This window comes from Arachis stenosperma, chromosome 3 (genome assembly GCF_014773155.1).
Source record: "Arachis stenosperma cultivar V10309 chromosome 3, arast.V10309.gnm1.PFL2, whole genome shotgun sequence".
NCBI classification, from domain to species: domain Eukaryota; kingdom Viridiplantae; phylum Streptophyta; class Magnoliopsida; order Fabales; family Fabaceae; genus Arachis; species Arachis stenosperma.
The window spans coordinates 57116733-57133617 of NC_080379.1; the positions used below are offsets into that span (position 1 = coordinate 57116733).

The 16885-nt window shown below is 34.3% G+C and overlaps 1 protein-coding gene across 1 annotated transcript; it reads right to left on the reverse strand.

The window, feature by feature from the left end:
• Window positions 1-265: 265 nt before the first annotated feature.
• LOC130969541 (ethylene-responsive transcription factor ERF017-like) lies at window positions 266-1234 on the reverse strand. Its single transcript, XM_057895306.1, has one exon. It carries the CDS (start codon window positions 1144-1146, stop codon window positions 514-516), a length of 633 nt encoding a protein of 210 aa, XP_057751289.1. The 5' UTR covers window positions 1147-1234; the 3' UTR covers window positions 266-513.
• Window positions 1235-16885: the final 15651 nt, after the last annotated feature.

Sequence of the window (16885 nt, forward strand, 5' to 3'; positions counted from 1 at the left end):
CTCATAATAGTTCAAAATGTTTATAAATTTATCCATCTATAAAATTAATTTCTAGTACTTTTATAACATGAAAACAACTTTTGTAAGTACAAAACTAATTTTATTTATTTATAAAAAATTTACCAGCATTTTAAAATTTTATAAATAGAAACAATCTCATCGGCTGCTTTATCTTAATTCTGAAACAATATACTTCTCGTATAATTCAGAATAAAAGTTACAAAATATGTTTCCAACTATACAAAATCCTTGGCACTTGGCAAAATTGAATGAATGAAATCAATTTCCTCCGGAAAATTGAAACAATAGTAGTATGAAAAAAAAAAAAAGGTATCAGAAAGGGCTTTGGTCTTGTAAAAACCGACCCCAACCCCATATTCTTTCCATGGTACGTACGGATACAAAATAAAACAATCCGAATACCATGACCCGATTTTGTTGATGTCTTTCTACTTTTCTAGCCCTTTCCCATTGAATCTAATTATGTGAAATGTTGTGCAAATCACACACTTCTCAGAAACTCCACAAGAAAGTGTCGTCAATTATCAAACCATCCAAATTCTCCTCTTCATAATCGTAACTCGGCATCTCTGGCAGGTAGAAATCCCCACCAAAATCATCAAAACCCGTAAATATAGAATCGGGGTTAACCGACCCTATTGTTGTAAAAATATCCGAGCCCGACCCGTTCATGGCTGTGACGTCACATTCCGTTTGAAGAGTCACATCGGACGGTGAGGGTGATGGTGATGCCGATGTCGGCATCACCGTTTTAGTCTCCTCCGACAACATCGTGGAAGTTTCAGTCGAGGTGGAACAGGGTCGAACCGGGTCCGAATTGGCATACCGGGCGGCAGCGGCCTGAATTTGGGGAGGGGTCATGTACCTTCCGCCGGCGATTTCCGGCGGAGCACCGGGGAAATTGAACTTGGCGGCGGCGCCACGTAAGCAAAACATGGCCGCGTCAAATGCACGCGCCGCCTTCTCGGCGGTATCGTAGGATCCCAACCAAATCCTCTGGCGGCTATTTGGTAGCCTTATTTCTGAAACATACTTCCCCCACTTTCGCTTCCTTACACCTTTATACTTCAGATCACTCCGCTCCATTGACGCAAGCTTCTCCACGTTATTGTTCTGCTTCACCATCTTCTTCTCTCTATTTATTTCTGTGATGTGTGCGTTTGTTTTTATTTTCGTTTGGGATTGAGTGCTGTGAGAATAAATGTTTTTTTCTGATGAATTTTGCGGCTCTTGCAATTGTAAATATACATGATGGTGAAGCGAGTGAAGTTTGACTGAATGGTAAGAGGGGTCAACGGGTCAGAAGGCGTGTACACGATGGGGAATGAGGAGAGTGAATGGATAGGACACGTGGCGATGATGAAAGCAGTGATCGAAGGTGATGATGCGAGCTATGATAAAATTAAGGGGATACGCGTTCTGGGGTTTACTTAAAACTGAAAAGAGCATGGAGTAGGACCGTATAGCAGACATGGCTTGGACCACGTTCATCTTTTAATCCACGTGAGATTTTAGAAATTTTGGTTTGTTTTCTGTTTCCATTTATAGTTTAGGAAAAATTTTAAGTTTACTAAAAATTTCGATGTTCCAATTGTTTTAACAGTAGATTTTAGAAAAAATTTTATTCCTTTTTTCTATGAGATGCTAAAATAATATTCTTATTCTCTTTATTTTATAAATATATATTTTTTTTCTTTCTAATTTTTAAAAAAAAAAAATTTTAATCTATTTTAAATTTTTTATGTTAACTAATATTAATTTTATCTATTTTTTAAAAAAAATAAATTATTTTTTTAAAAAATATCCATTAACAAAAATTTTATTTTTTATTATTAAATTTTACTTATCAAAATATTTTTTAATAAATTATTTTTTATTAATTAAATTATATTTTTATTAAAATATTTTTAAAAAATTAATAATTAAATTATTTTTATAAATACTTATCTTTCAATAATTTTTTAATTATTAAATTATAGTTTTATCAAAATTTTTGTTAACAATTATTTTTATATTTTATTATTAATTTTTTGATATCAATATATATTATTTTAATATTAAATAAAAAATCTTACTATTGTTAATATATATAACAATTAATATATTAATATTAAAAAAAAATTTTACTAATTTTTTTGTTTAACATTAAAATAATATATATAGATATCAAAAAATTAAGAGTAAAATATAAAAGAATTATTAACGAAAATTTTGGTAAAATTATAATTTAATAATTAAAAAATTATTAAAAGATATTTTAGAAAAAAATTATATAATTATTAAATTTTTTTAAAAAATACAATTTAATCGATAAGAAGAATAATTTATTAAAGGATATTTTGATAAGTAAAATTTAATGATAAAAAATAAAATTTTTACTAATGAGTATTTTTTAAAAAAAAATTATTTTTTCTTAAAAGATGGATAAAGTTAACATTAGTTAACACAAAAAGTTTAAAATGGATTAAAGAAAAGATTTTTTAAAAGTTAGAAGGGAGGGGAATATACATTTATAACATAGAGGAGAAGGGAGTGTTATTTTAGCATCTCACAGGGGAAGAAAGTGTAATTTTCTCTAGATTTTAATTAATATATATTATATATATCTCATATAATTCAGATCAACGGTTAAAACAATTAGACATCAGTATTTTTGGTATACTTAAAATTCTTCCGTTTAGTTTAATAGTTTTACATTCTGATCTATATATTCTATGCATGAAATCTAATATAGTGTGTGTTTGAATTAAAATTTACAAATGAAAATTCATATAAAATTAATTTGAATTAATAGTTAAATTTATTTCTAAAAGATCATTTATCTTTTAAATTAGTCCTCAAAAGATTTTTTTAGTCATATTAATTCTTAAAAGATAAAATATAAGTTAAATTGGTCCTTCTATTTGTTAGATGATAACGGTTGATGACGTGTCATAAGTGCCATGTGGCATGATGACATGACATGTTAATGCCACATGTCACAATATGATTGGTTGACGTGTTAGATTAGCAACACCTAGCATACCACGTGTTACTTGACGTGTAAAAAAATTATTTATAATCAAAATAATCCTTGAAAGTTTAGACGTAAGTTATTTTCATCCTTAAAATTTTAAAAATTAATCAAATTAGTCCTTATATAAATTTCTTTTATTTTTTTATAATATTAAATTTAAAGTATTTTTGATAATACTAATTTTAATATTATTCTTTAATAAATAAAATTTTCTTTACATAAAATAATAAAAATAATTTATAAAATTATTTTGTCATTTGTATTTTAAATTTTATATTTTTAAATTATCATTTTTTTATAACAAAATTTTTTTAATTAAATAAATTTATCAAATTATTATTGATTATATATTTAAAAATTTAATATTTTAAATCTTATTATATAATATAATATTTATTTAAATTTTAAATCTTTTAATTTTGTTAAAATTATAATTTTTATTATTATTTAATATATATGATAGAACTTAATAATTGAAAATGTTCTAATCTTTTATATCTCACTAAATAAATATAGTAGTTATTTTAAAATATTAAAAAATTAGAATTTTATTATTTTAAATTTCACAAAATAAATATAGTAGTTATTTAAAATATTTTAATCTTTTATATCTCACTAAATAAATATAGTAGTTATTTTAAAAAAACTATAAACTTAAAGTATTAAATTTTTAATATATAATCAACAATAATTTGATAAACTCGTTTAAATAAGAAAATGTCACTATAAAAAATTATAATTTGAAAATATAAAATTTAAAATATAAATAACAAAATAATTTTATAACAATTTAATTATTTTTATTATTTTATGTAAAGAAAATTTTATTTATTAAGGTTTAAAACATAATATTAAAATTAGTACTATTAAAAATACTTTAAATTTAATATTATGAAGAAAAAATAAAAGAAATTTATATATGGACTAATTTGATTAATTTTTAAAATTTTAAGAATGAAAATGACTTACGTATAAAATTTCAGGGACTATTTTAATTTTAAATAATTTTTTTATACGTCAAGTGACACATGCCATGCTAAGTATCACTAACCTGACACGTCGACCAATCATCTTGTGACACGTGGTATTAACCTACCACATCATCATGCCACGTGGCACTTAACATATCACGTCATCATGTCATTATCATTTAACTAATGGAAGGACCAATTTGACTTATGTTTTTATCTTTTAAAGACTAATATGACTACAAAAATCTATTGAGGACTAATTTGAAAAATGGGTAATTTTTCAAGGACGAATTTGACTATTAACTCAAATTAATTTTATAAATTTGATTTTCATAAAAAGTGAATTGGTGTTAACGTGATTTATATTTAATAATTTTGTATTAAAATAGATTATGATAGAATGAATGATGTTTGGATTACATTATTTAAAATTATGCTTAGAACAAAATTATTTAAAAAAAAAGACATAAATTTATATCATTTAAAACTATATTATTTTAACACTCTTTAACTATAATTTTTTTGAACAAAATTTAAATTTATATATTGAAATTTAGTACTCTCTTCGTTATAGTTTTTTAGTATTCTATTTAATTATATTTTTCTAGTGAAATTTATATTATAAAAATTAACCATAATAAATAAAATGTATACTAATTTAAGAACACATAGTAAAAAATATACAAAGTCAAATAAACAAATAAGATTCTATAAAAAATATGTATTAATAAAAATAATTAAAAAAAATTTATGCTAACAATAAGTACTAAAAATTTTATTAACAACGGCAAGGTGACCTGGCAGATCAGACTGTTGTCTAGCTGATGATGGTCTTGAGATATGGTAGGTGATAGACAATTATGCACTCCACCCACCCTCCGAACCTCACTGAACACAACAACACAGAATTGCTTTAGCCATGCCGTATACCTCCTTAGTATATCGTATAGAAGTAATGAAAGGCACACGTAAACTTAAGCTTACCAGTATTCGAAGTTCTGACGAAGGGCCACATGAAGACTGCATTGACACCCATTATCAGCTTGACAGTACTGCACATGGTACTTTAACCGGTCCGATTCGATCACTCGGTACTCCGCACTCCTCCGAATACTGTAGTTCTTGACACCCTGAAGCACTGCCTCTCGACTTCTAAACTTGTGGCTGACCCGAAACTCTACACCGCCGTCTAGGTTGTAATCCTCTTCATCCATTTCAAGGAACAGAGTCCTCTCAGGTATGGCGTCCAAATCCAGATTGTGATAGTGAGACAGAATTGCCGAAAGCGCCGGTATTGGAAAAGGTGGAGACAGGACGTGGCGGGCTGCAGTCGGAACGGGTGTCTCCGGAATACACTCATTCTCATCCCCACTATCAGACAAGTCACTATCACCACTGTCCGCCACGTAATCCTCATCCAACTCCTTCTTGCACTCCTCTGCTTCATCCACTAGAACGACTACATGAATGGGCGGTGGTGCGAGGGATCGGTCGTCCTGCACATAGGTCGAGTGTACGGAAGGACTACCATCACTATGTCCCACCTCTGTAGACAGCTCTATCACTTGCTCCACCATGATTCTCCCATGGATGTCGAACATCACTCGCACATGGTCGTCGCCTTGAAGTCAGAATAGTCGAAACTGGAAGACTCCGTCACCCATGGGGCCAGCAACCTATATGCCACCCTTCCGATCTCCCTCGCTTCTGTACCACCGAACCTGCTCAATATCAAACTCTTCAAATCCGACAATGTATTTACACGCTAAATGCGAAACAATATCGGATCCTCGCACTCAAATGTCACCCCGTTGTCGTCGTTTCTCATACGGCAATTGGGATACACAAGCACAACTATGTATGGACTACTACTGGCCATTAATGCCTTGTATTTGTGAGAAATATGATACGAAAAATTTGTGAAGAATACCAAGGTTTACACATCCTTTTATAGCCGGTGGGACACAACTCCATGTATTTTGTTTACAGTGTAAACGAGATAGCCACGACGTAGTTGACGTGTCATTTGAGTTATAACTCATTGGCTAATGATTTTACTACTTTTTTTTTTACTAAAGATAAGAGACTCGAACCCACAACCTCTTAATTAAATATGGGAAGACTATGTCATTTGAGCTATTACTCATTGGCGTAATGATTTTACTACTTGATGCGAAAGAGTATAAAAAGTATATAAAAGGCGTGGATTCTTTAAATATTTATCATATAAAATAAAGTTTTACTTTTTAACATATTTCTCTTTCGTAACTTTTTTTTTATAATTACAAAGTGTGTTTACAAACTAATATTTTATGAGTGAACATAAATCACTCCAAAATTCGAACACTCTGCAGATATTATTAGTATATTAAATCATTAAAAGACATTAACTTGCCTATTTTAGCTTTGGTGTCTATTAATCTATTTTTATTTATTCAAAATGATAACTATATTTTGATTTATTTTTTAAATAAATAATACCTTTGAATTTCATTCATATATTAGGATAAAATAAATTATTGAAATAATATCAAATAAAAGTTCACACTATTAATAAAAATAATATTAAAAAATATAAAAAATAAATAATATTTCAAAAACTTAAAAAATATGACAAAATAACATAACAAAATACCATTTTTCAACAAGTGACAAACGACGTGTGCGTCAAATTTTTATGTGAATCTTTAGATAACTATTTAGATACATAAAAAAAATCGTAGTAAAATATTTAAAAAATATTTTTGATTGTTCACAAAAAAAATCTTAAAAGTATTTATTTGGTAAAAATTATTAAATTTTTAAGAATAATAATGTCTTATTTTAAATGCTTGAATTTTTTTAATTTTAAGACCATCTATATTAATAATTAAGAAAGAGTGATGTGAGAACAAAAGTATATCAGAATTTATAAACATGATCGAAAGAATTTGATTTTTATATTTCTTTAATCTTTTTCAACTAAAATCTAATGAATTTTTTTATTTTAGGTTGAATAGCAACGCTCTAATAAAATTGGACAAGATTATAAAATCATTTTGATATATTAAGCACAAAATTCTCGAACTCTATTTATGCTTGGCTATTGGTTCCTATTAAACCTTGAAGGCCCAAATAAAATAAAATATTTGATTTTATTTTTAGTTAAACTCAAATCAAAAGTAATAATAACTTATTCCATTTAGCATTTATAACAATAAATGGAATCACCTATATAAATGATATAATATGATATAGCTAATATGATTATAATTAATTATATGTATTGCTCATAAATCATTTGAAAATGAAATTATAATTTTTTAACAATCTCCTATTTGGATTATACATATATTTCTTGTAACACCCTACCATACAGAGTCTTATGCTTAAGTCATAATTCAGAGATGACAAGGTATTACGACCTCTAAAATAAAAATATAGTACGTATAGTAGTATGAATGATTGATTATAACTAGGAGCCTTTATAGAAAAAGGGGTAAACAAAAATCAATCGCAACTCGAAAGCGCAACACTCCGATCGATAACGTAACGAACAATGATAACCAACGCGAGATTATATATATACAAAGGAGTGTCAAAAACAGGAATATCAAGACTCGAAATCCGGCTGCGAAGATAACCGGTCCGAGCATAGCAATATATACATATGATAAAATAAGGAAAACCCCAAAGGAAACCCAAAGGGACACAAAAACATAAAACCTATTCTCCAAAGTTCTCCCATAAGAGGAGTCATCACAGTTTGTATTATTTAATGGAGATAAAAGTATCTAAGCAAAACATATAAACCAAAACATAGTCCCGAGAACAAAGGATCTTCGCAATAATAGAAGTCTCCAGCATGCCTCAACGGGAAACCTCACGTCCTGCATCTGAAAACCACAAAATCCGCATGGGTGAGAACCAAAGGTCCCCAGCATGGTAACAGCTTCCACATATATAATACATAATAATAGAGGAAAGCCGAAGGCAATCCTAGAACTTCCTCCAGATAATTCAAAGCTTATAAACAAACTAAACCATAAAGGGCATCTAACTAAAGATTCTTCAGTCTAACTAATACTTCCCTTTCCAATTCCTTCAGACCTCCCAACCACCAGCAGGAATATAATGTAGCAAACACAGTTATATCAAGCAAGAAATATACAATTAGGAACAAGTAAGACATTTAGACAATTAGCAAGTAATATGCAGTCAAATAGGCAATCTCAAACAATTCATATAGTATGCATATGATGAATGCCTGTCCCTAGTGGCTGATGATATCATATGTCGGTTATAGAGCCAACCCGACAAGTCCTGGTGGACTGTCCCTCTGTCGTGTCTCCCCAACTTGAGTCATGCTCATTATAACTTGATCATAATCATGATCCATATTCATCACCCTCACTGGTGAATATTTATCCATCAAAATCACTGGTGAATATTTTTGGGGGTGAGCTCGTCTGGGAATTTCACAATGCCCGGCCACCCTGACGACATAGGGTCAAAAGAGCTTCAAGTCTCGACCTGGAGCACGTGGTGGCTAGCCACTGCTTTCTCTCAGGGAAACCCTCATCTCCGATAATGGAAGTGCAACACTCACAATTCATTTAACAGCATATATATGCATTTATACATAGCCATAATCATGGCTCCGCCATAACACGGCAATAATCCAGCCATCCGGCTCACGGTTAAATCCATAACCAGCCACCCGGCTCACGGTTAAATCCATAACCAGCCGTTTCATTAACAATCACAGTCTTTCGCCCCATGGCATAACAAGCACTTCCACCACCATCATCCGCATCTCACATAATCATGCTTGATCCTCATTGATCATTCATTTTTCCCTTGCTTCACTCGCAAGTTACCACATTCACTAGCCCTTCTTCTCATAGCTAGACATATCATAATGATTTAAGACATAAGTGGTGAAATCGGAGGCTTAGAAGTATGAGATTTGGCTTTTAAAACTCAAAAATCAACTTTGGGATGAAAACAGGGCCACGCGTACGCGCACTCCACGCGCACGCGTGGATGGCCTCAAAAACTCATCGACGCGCAAGCGTCATGCACGCTAACGCGTGGATTAAAAATTTGCCAATCGACGCGCATGCTTCAACCACGCATACGCATGGGTGTTCTCGTGCCCCAGGCACAACACTGGCACAGTTCTGGCATAACTCTCTGGAAAATGACTGGGCATTGGGTGCAGCACAATCGGCGCGCCCGCGCACATCACGCGCACGCGTGGATGGCGCTTTCTGGAAGATCGGCGCGTACGCGCCAGGTGCGCCCACGCGTAGGGGTCATTCTGCTAAAAATTTTCTAAGTTAAAAGCTGCAGAATTCACAAATTTAAACCCCAATCTTCCGACGGACATAACTTCCTCATTTTAAATCATTTTTCACCCGTTCTTCGAACGGCATGGACATCCCGGATCCAATTTCATTTCTAAACAGATTTGGCACAAAACAGAGATCCGTAGTCCAGGTTATGCCCTGATGACATGTCATCATATACCCATTTTCTATGCTTTTTCATACAAGAAATTGATGATTTGTGCTTAAATATTGAATGCTTTTTGTACTTAAATGATATATTTTCTTGATATTTTAATTTTATAAATCTTGTAGGAAATAAGAAGAAAAAGAAGCAAAGAAGCACAAAAAAAGGAGAAAAAAAGAGCTTTGGGACACACTTTGAAGTTGGGGTACACTTTGGAGCCTTAGGCCACGCTTTTAAAAGCGTGGCCCATGACCAAATTAATGAAGATAAGCAATCAGCGCACATTGCCCTGCCCTTGCCAAGGGCAGGGCAGAATCGTGATGCAAAATTGAGATTGGAAGCAAGAATTTGGCTAAGTTAAAATCTGGGCGCTCACAGCATGACCATGCCTACTTCAAAGGGCTATAACTTGAGCTACAAACGTCCGATTGATGTGCTTCCAGTTGCGTTGGAAAGCTGACATTCAGAGCTTTCCAACGATATATAGAAATCCATATTTGGCATCCAATTGAGGCAGGAACGAAAGGCATCTTTAAGGGCCAAAAACAAGCGAAAATAAACTAAAGTGCCTCCACCAAGGCTCGAAGCTGGAACCTCACTCCAACACAATGTGGCGCTCAATTTTCTGCCCTGCCCTCTTGGAGAGCAGGGCAATGTCGTGCTCTTCATGGAAAATCAAGAAAAAAATTGATCCTCAAGTGCTTTCACCAAGTTTCGAACCAAGCACCTAAGGGGAGTGAGGAGAGCATCATGGCACGGTCAAGGAAGTGGTGCGCGCACAAGACACACCAAGGCAACATTGCCCTGCCCTCCACAAGGGCAGGGCAGCATCCTCACACACCAAGCTCTCACGCACAAGCACCTTGCGCACCAAGAAGCAAATTCTGCGCACATCGCCGCACCAATCTCATGCACCAAGCACCAATTTTCTGCCCTGCCCTCCACAAGGGCAGGGCAGCCTCCTGGGAGCAACATGGGCCAAAATTCAACCAAATTTTCATTTAAATTCAATTTCTCTCCAAATTGAATCAAGGCCAATCAAACCCATTTCTCCTCAAATCCAAAGCAAGCAAGGCCCAAATCATCACTCAAAGGCACATGGATCAAGTAATTTAGGATTTTCATTTTTATAATTTGTTTTAATTTCATTTTCATTTTATTTTGTAAAGCCTATATAAGGCATCATTTCCATCTTTGAAGGAGGCCGGCTCCATTAGGAATAGATAGCTCTCTCCTTTAGTTTTCTTATCTGTTTTGAATCTTGAGTGAGATTGGAGGAATTCTGTTTCATTCTCATCTTGAGATCTCTTGTTTACTTTTTCTGCATAATTGAAATTCACATACTGCTTCATTTTCTCTTTTAATTCTGCAATTCATTCATCTTCTTTTCTTCTGCAATCTGTTCTTTTAAATTTTCTGCAACTTCTCTCTTGTTGGATCAAGGAAGGGAGTGAGATCTAGACTTGTTCTCTAGTCTCATTGATTCCCTGAGATCTTCAACATTCTTTTAAATTGCTGCAAATTAAGCACTGCTTTTCTATTTAGAATTCTTCAAGCAATTTTCAATTTCTGTTTAGATCTGTTGCATGATTTTGCACCTTTTACTTCTCTGTTTGATTGCTATTTACACTTTCCTGTTGAATTTTAATTTCCAGCACCCACTCCCCTTTACATTTGATGCAATTTACATTTCTTGTCATTTAAGATTCTTGCAATTTTACTTTCTTGTTCTTTAAGCTTCCTGCCTATTTACATTCTGCACTTTAAGTTCATTGCTATTTACATTTTGCTGCCACAATTCTCACTTAAATGTTAGCTTGACTAAACTAATCACCCACTAAAATTGCTTGATCCATCAATCCCTGTGGGATCGACCTCACTCTTGTGAGTTATTATTACTTGATGCGACCCGGTACACTTGCCGGTTGGATTTGTGTGTTGGAAATTTGTTTTTCCACAAAAACACCATCAAGTTTTTGGCGCCGTTGCCGGGGATTGATTAGATCAACAATGATTAAGTGGGTGAGAAGTCTAGATCAAGCATTTTCTTTTTTTGGTTCTCTGTTTTAAAGTTGAAACCAAGGTGTTTGTGTTTTTGCCTCACTAAGCAAAACTCATATCTGATATGAGTAATTTCGATTTTCATTGGTGTTGTGTTCTACAAAATTCAAATGGAGTTCACCTCATCTTTTAATCAAACAAACTTCATGGGATATTGCCCACCATCACAATATGATTCAAGTCATTATTCTAATGATGGTTGGGAATATCACCAAGAAGATACAAATTCTGAGCACTCCAATCCATGGAGATTTGCTTCAGAACCCCAAGATGAGCAAGAAAATTTTGAGGGATACCAACCACCACCACAAAATGATTCATATCATTATCCTCATGGTGGATGGGAGTATCAACAAGGAATGAAGGAGTATGAACAATCAAGTGAAATGAACTATTTCCCAGAGCCACAAAGTGACTCATACTATTATGGCACGTACACAAAAGATGGCTGGGAAGGGAAATGCAATGATTCACATTCTAATTATTTATGTACATTATCACTTGATTGTGCTGCCAGAGCATACTTGGAAGAGTGTTCATCATTTGATTATGCCTCAACACAAAATTCCCTCCAAGATCCATACAACTCATCTCACCAACCACAAAATTACTCTCAACCTTTATCCTTTGAGCTAGTGGCTGAGGATCCCCTTCAAAAGTCCAGAGAATTATTGGAAAGACAAGAACAAATTATGGAAGAACAAAAACAACGCTGGACAGAACAAGAATTCCTCCTCAAGAAAACAGAAGGGCATGTAGAGCAAAGGAAGATTCATTCAGGATCACCAAGTTTTAAGGATGAGGAACAATCTATGAGTGAAGAAGAGGAAGAAGAGGTTCCTATATCAATTGAAATTTCAATGGAGGAAGAGCAAGATGAGGAGGCTACTGTATCAAGTGAACTTTCAATGAAGAACAAGGTGGTTGAAAATGAAATTGCACTTGAGATGACAAGGGAACATGAAGACTCACAACTCTCACAAACTTTCCTGACCCAACAACTCTCAACACTTGAATCCATGATTGAAAGGTATGAAGAGGAGATGAAGAAAGCTTGGGAAGATCAACAAACCTCCTCCATGAAAGAGCTACTAAAGCAAATGTTGAGTGTAAAAGAGGAAGGGGAAGAACAAGCTAGTGAGGAGGACAATCAAGAACGTCCAAACTCAAGGGAAACAGAGAGGCTCATGAAGGACAAGCTCATTGAACTACCAATTCAAAAAGCCCTGGATGAATACAAATCTCCAATAATCACACAGCAACCAAGTCTTGAATTCAAAGAAGTGAAGGCAACTAGCAAGAACACCAATTCTGTCCCTAATCCAGCAAGCAAGATTAATCAAGCCAATTTCACAAGGAAGCTTGCTGAAAGGAGACCAAGAAAGGGGACAAAAGCTGAAACTTCTCCCCCCATGAAGTCATTCCTCTTAACTAATTGGAAGAAGAGGAAGAAAGTGAAGAACAACATGTCAAGCTAATGACACTAAAAGAGCACTTGTTGGGAGGTAACCCAATCGTAGGTATAATTTCTTCTCTGCTTTATTTTTGTTCTTTACTTTGTTTAAATTCAATAAATGGGCATATGGTTACATTCTAAGTTTGGTGTTGCCTTGCAACAAAATTGTTTTCAATCTTTTTGGATGATTGCATCAAATCAAAAATGAAAGTGACACACCAAGATTCTAAGTTTGGTGTGCCACTTATTTTTCTATGCAATTCATTCAAGCAACACTACTTGTCTGCATAATCATAATGCCTCTGCAGTTTTATTTTTTTCTTTTAATTTGACACTTTTTCATTCTACTTTCTTTAGTCATTTTTCTGTTTGCTTTCATTTTAGTTTGCTTATTTACTGTTTTTGTCAATACATCACCAAAACATCCTTATTCATGACAGATTCTTCACTTGGTGATTGTATTCAACAAATAACAGTTTCTTTTGTTTAGTTTTAGTTTAAATAAAATTGACATATAATTGCATTCTAAGATTGGTGTTGCTATGCAACAAAATTTGGTTCCAATATCTATTAGATACTTGCATCAATTCCAAGTGAAAGTGTCACACTAAGTTTGGTGTGCCACTTATTCTTTATGCAAAGTGTTGTGCACACCTTCTTATGCTTGCAATCAAATGTCGCTGTCTCTTGTGCCTTGACTGTTATTTTTCATTTTTGCTTGCTTAAAACACATGTGCTACTAACATTTCATTGTTTAAGACATTCATGATCCATCTTAGCCCCATAGCCATTGTTCTAATTGTTGCTTGAGGATGAGCAAGCACTCTAAGTTGGCAAGGGAAAGGGAAGAATTGGAGAAAAAGGACAATAATAATGAAGATGGACTACAAGGTTGTAAAGTTCCTTTTCCTCTCATTTATTTCCAACACTTTAAATTGCATGATTGTCTTTATATTTTCTGTATACATGTGTGGTATGACTAAGCATAGCTTGAATTTGATTTGAAATATGTTGTTGTGACATTATGACTACCAACTTGAGTTTTGTGAATTCAAAAGCAAAAAGCATCATGATCATAAACAAACAAGGAATTAAAGAAGAATTTAGCATGTGCATACAAGTATTGGAAAGCTAGTATGATTGATTGTTGCTCAATTGCATTGGATTTTATTTAATTGAAGTTTTTCATCTAGTACATTTTGTGAAATCTTTTGAAATCATGAAAACCTTGAAGAAGCAAATACAATTAAAGCAAGAAAAGAAAAAGGGAAAGAATGAGAAAGCTGAAACATATTGACATAAAAACCATATTTTTCATAAAAACTACAAAGTGCCATTTTCAAAACAAGCCATTTCCAACTCTTTTCAAAATCAATCAAAACATGCCAATTTCATCCCTTTTCTTTGAAATCAATCGAATTATATTAAATCCAACCTCAAGCCTCTTCAACTCACACATTAAGACTTTACCATACTTTACAAAATCACAATCTCATCATTCTAACCCACTTCACCTAAGTGGCTCAAACTCAAACATATTGACATATCATATACTTTTCCTCATGCCAATTTCAACAACACCAATTCCAATAAATCATTATTATACAAAATCAACATCATTCTCACCATCAACATGGTTCAACCCACAATTCAACCATAACAAATCATCAAGCATATATCACAACATGCATATTTCTCATACATCATACCACCAAGGCATCAATAATCATCATCACATATATGACCACCTCATATATCTCAATCATTCAACAACATCAACCATTCAATGCCTATCTTAGGGCCTCTAGCCTAAGTATTTCCTACCACATTACATATTAGATACGGGAAACCGAAACCATACCTTAGCTGATTTCCCAAGCTCAACCGGAGCACTTCCAAATCACTTATCCACAAGCTCTCAAGGCCTCAACACCTCTAAGAACAGATTTTTCACCACCAAATCCCTTTGTAAGCTTTTCAATATCACCAATCAAGCTCCAATATTCACACATACACAACCTAAGCCACAATCATCATACCCACACACAACATCTCAAAACCCAAACATCATAGAACCACAAATCACACTAGGGTTGAGAATCTTACTATACCCAAGGTCCAAGGAGACAAGATTATCCTTCTCCTTTAAGAGAGTTGGGTCCTATAACATCAAAGAGCCCAAAATCTCAACATTTTTGCTCATAAAACTCGAAAACAAGGCTGGAATTTCGAAGAGCAAAACGTGGCTTATCTCAAGATTGGTTGTATGGGTTTTGTAGAGCTCTCCACAGTGAACGCGTGGCCGCAAACGGAGCGGCAATAGGAGCTCTAGATCAAAAGTTATGGTGGTTTGAAGATCAAGTGAGAGATAGAAGTTTGAAAGAGTATTCTTCCCCCATGGCCTCCATTTCAGCGTGTGTGTGTATGTAATGAGGATAGAGAGTGCTGAAAACTAGGGTTTTGATTTAGTTATGTTGGGCCAAGGGCCCACTTTGGGTCCGGTTGGCCCGTTCGGTCCAATCTTGGTCCGAATTCTATAAAATTGGTACCAAAATTCTCGTCTCAGTCTCCTCTATCACATTTAGCCATAAAAATCACATTTTAGGCTTCCTAGAATAAATTCTCATTTATGGGTTAATTAGCCGTTAATTAACCGGGCTTTACATTCTACCCACATAATTGGGAATTTTGCCCACAAAATTCCAATGCAATTACCTGAGAATAAATGCGGATAATCCGTTCGCATCTCTGACTCAAGTTCCCAAGTGTGTTCCTCAACACCGCCTCGTCTCCAAGCCACTTTGACTAATGAAACCTCTTTTCCACGCAACCGTTTGATACTAGTGTCATCAATTCTTACCGGAGCCACTGGAAGCGTCAAATCTTCCCTTAACTGAACCGACTCAGGTTCCAACACATGGCTAGTATCAGGGGTGTACTTCCGAAGCTGCGACACGTGAAACACATCGTGCAGGTTCGAAAGATGAGGTGGTAGAGCCATCCGATACGCCACCGGTCCAATCCTTTCCAGGATCTGAAATGGACCAATGTATCGAGGATTCAACTTCTTTGCTTTAATCGCCCTACCTACTCCCGTAGTCGGAGTAACCTTAAGGAAAACATGATCTCCTTCCTCAAATTCTAAGGACTTCCGCCTCTGATCGGCATAATTCTTTTGACGACTTTACGCCGTAAGTATCCTATCTCGGATTTTCTTGACTTGTTTAGTAGTCTCAGCTATCATTTCTGGCCCCAACAAGCTTTCCTCTCCAGCTTCGTACCAACATAGCGGAGATTGACATTTCCTCCCATACAAGGCCTCATACGGAGCCATTCCAATGCTCGCATGATAACTATTATTGTATGCAAACTCCACTAATGGCATATACCGATCCCAACTCACCGGTTGGTCCAAAACACAAGCTCTCAACATATAGTGTTTGGATCGTCCTCTCAGATTGACCATCTGTTTGAGGATGGTAAGCCGTGCTCAAGCTTAATCGGGTTCCAAAAGCTTTCTGAAATGCACCCTAAAACCTTGAAGTGAAACGAGGATCTCTATCAGAGATTATAGTAGTATGTACACCATGAAGTCTCACAATCTCCTTTATGTGTAATTGTGCTAGCTCCTCAAGGGGGTACGTCATACGAATGGGTAAAAAGTGAGCTGACTTCGTCAGTCGGTCCACAATCACCCAAACAGCATCAAAACCAGCTCTAGTCCTTGGCAATCCTGACACAAAGTCCATTGCAATACTTTCCCACTTCCATTGTGGAATCTCTACAGGTTGCAACATCCCAGAAGGTCTTTGATGTTCAATCTTTACCTTTTGACAAGTTAAGCACTTTGAAATATATTCCGCC

Bases quoted from the DNA above. Each gene is read 5' to 3' on its own strand.
- LOC130969541 (XM_057895306.1), bottom strand. From the start codon at position 1,146: ATGGTGAAGCAGAACAATAACGTGGAGAAGCTTGCGTCAATGGAGCGG.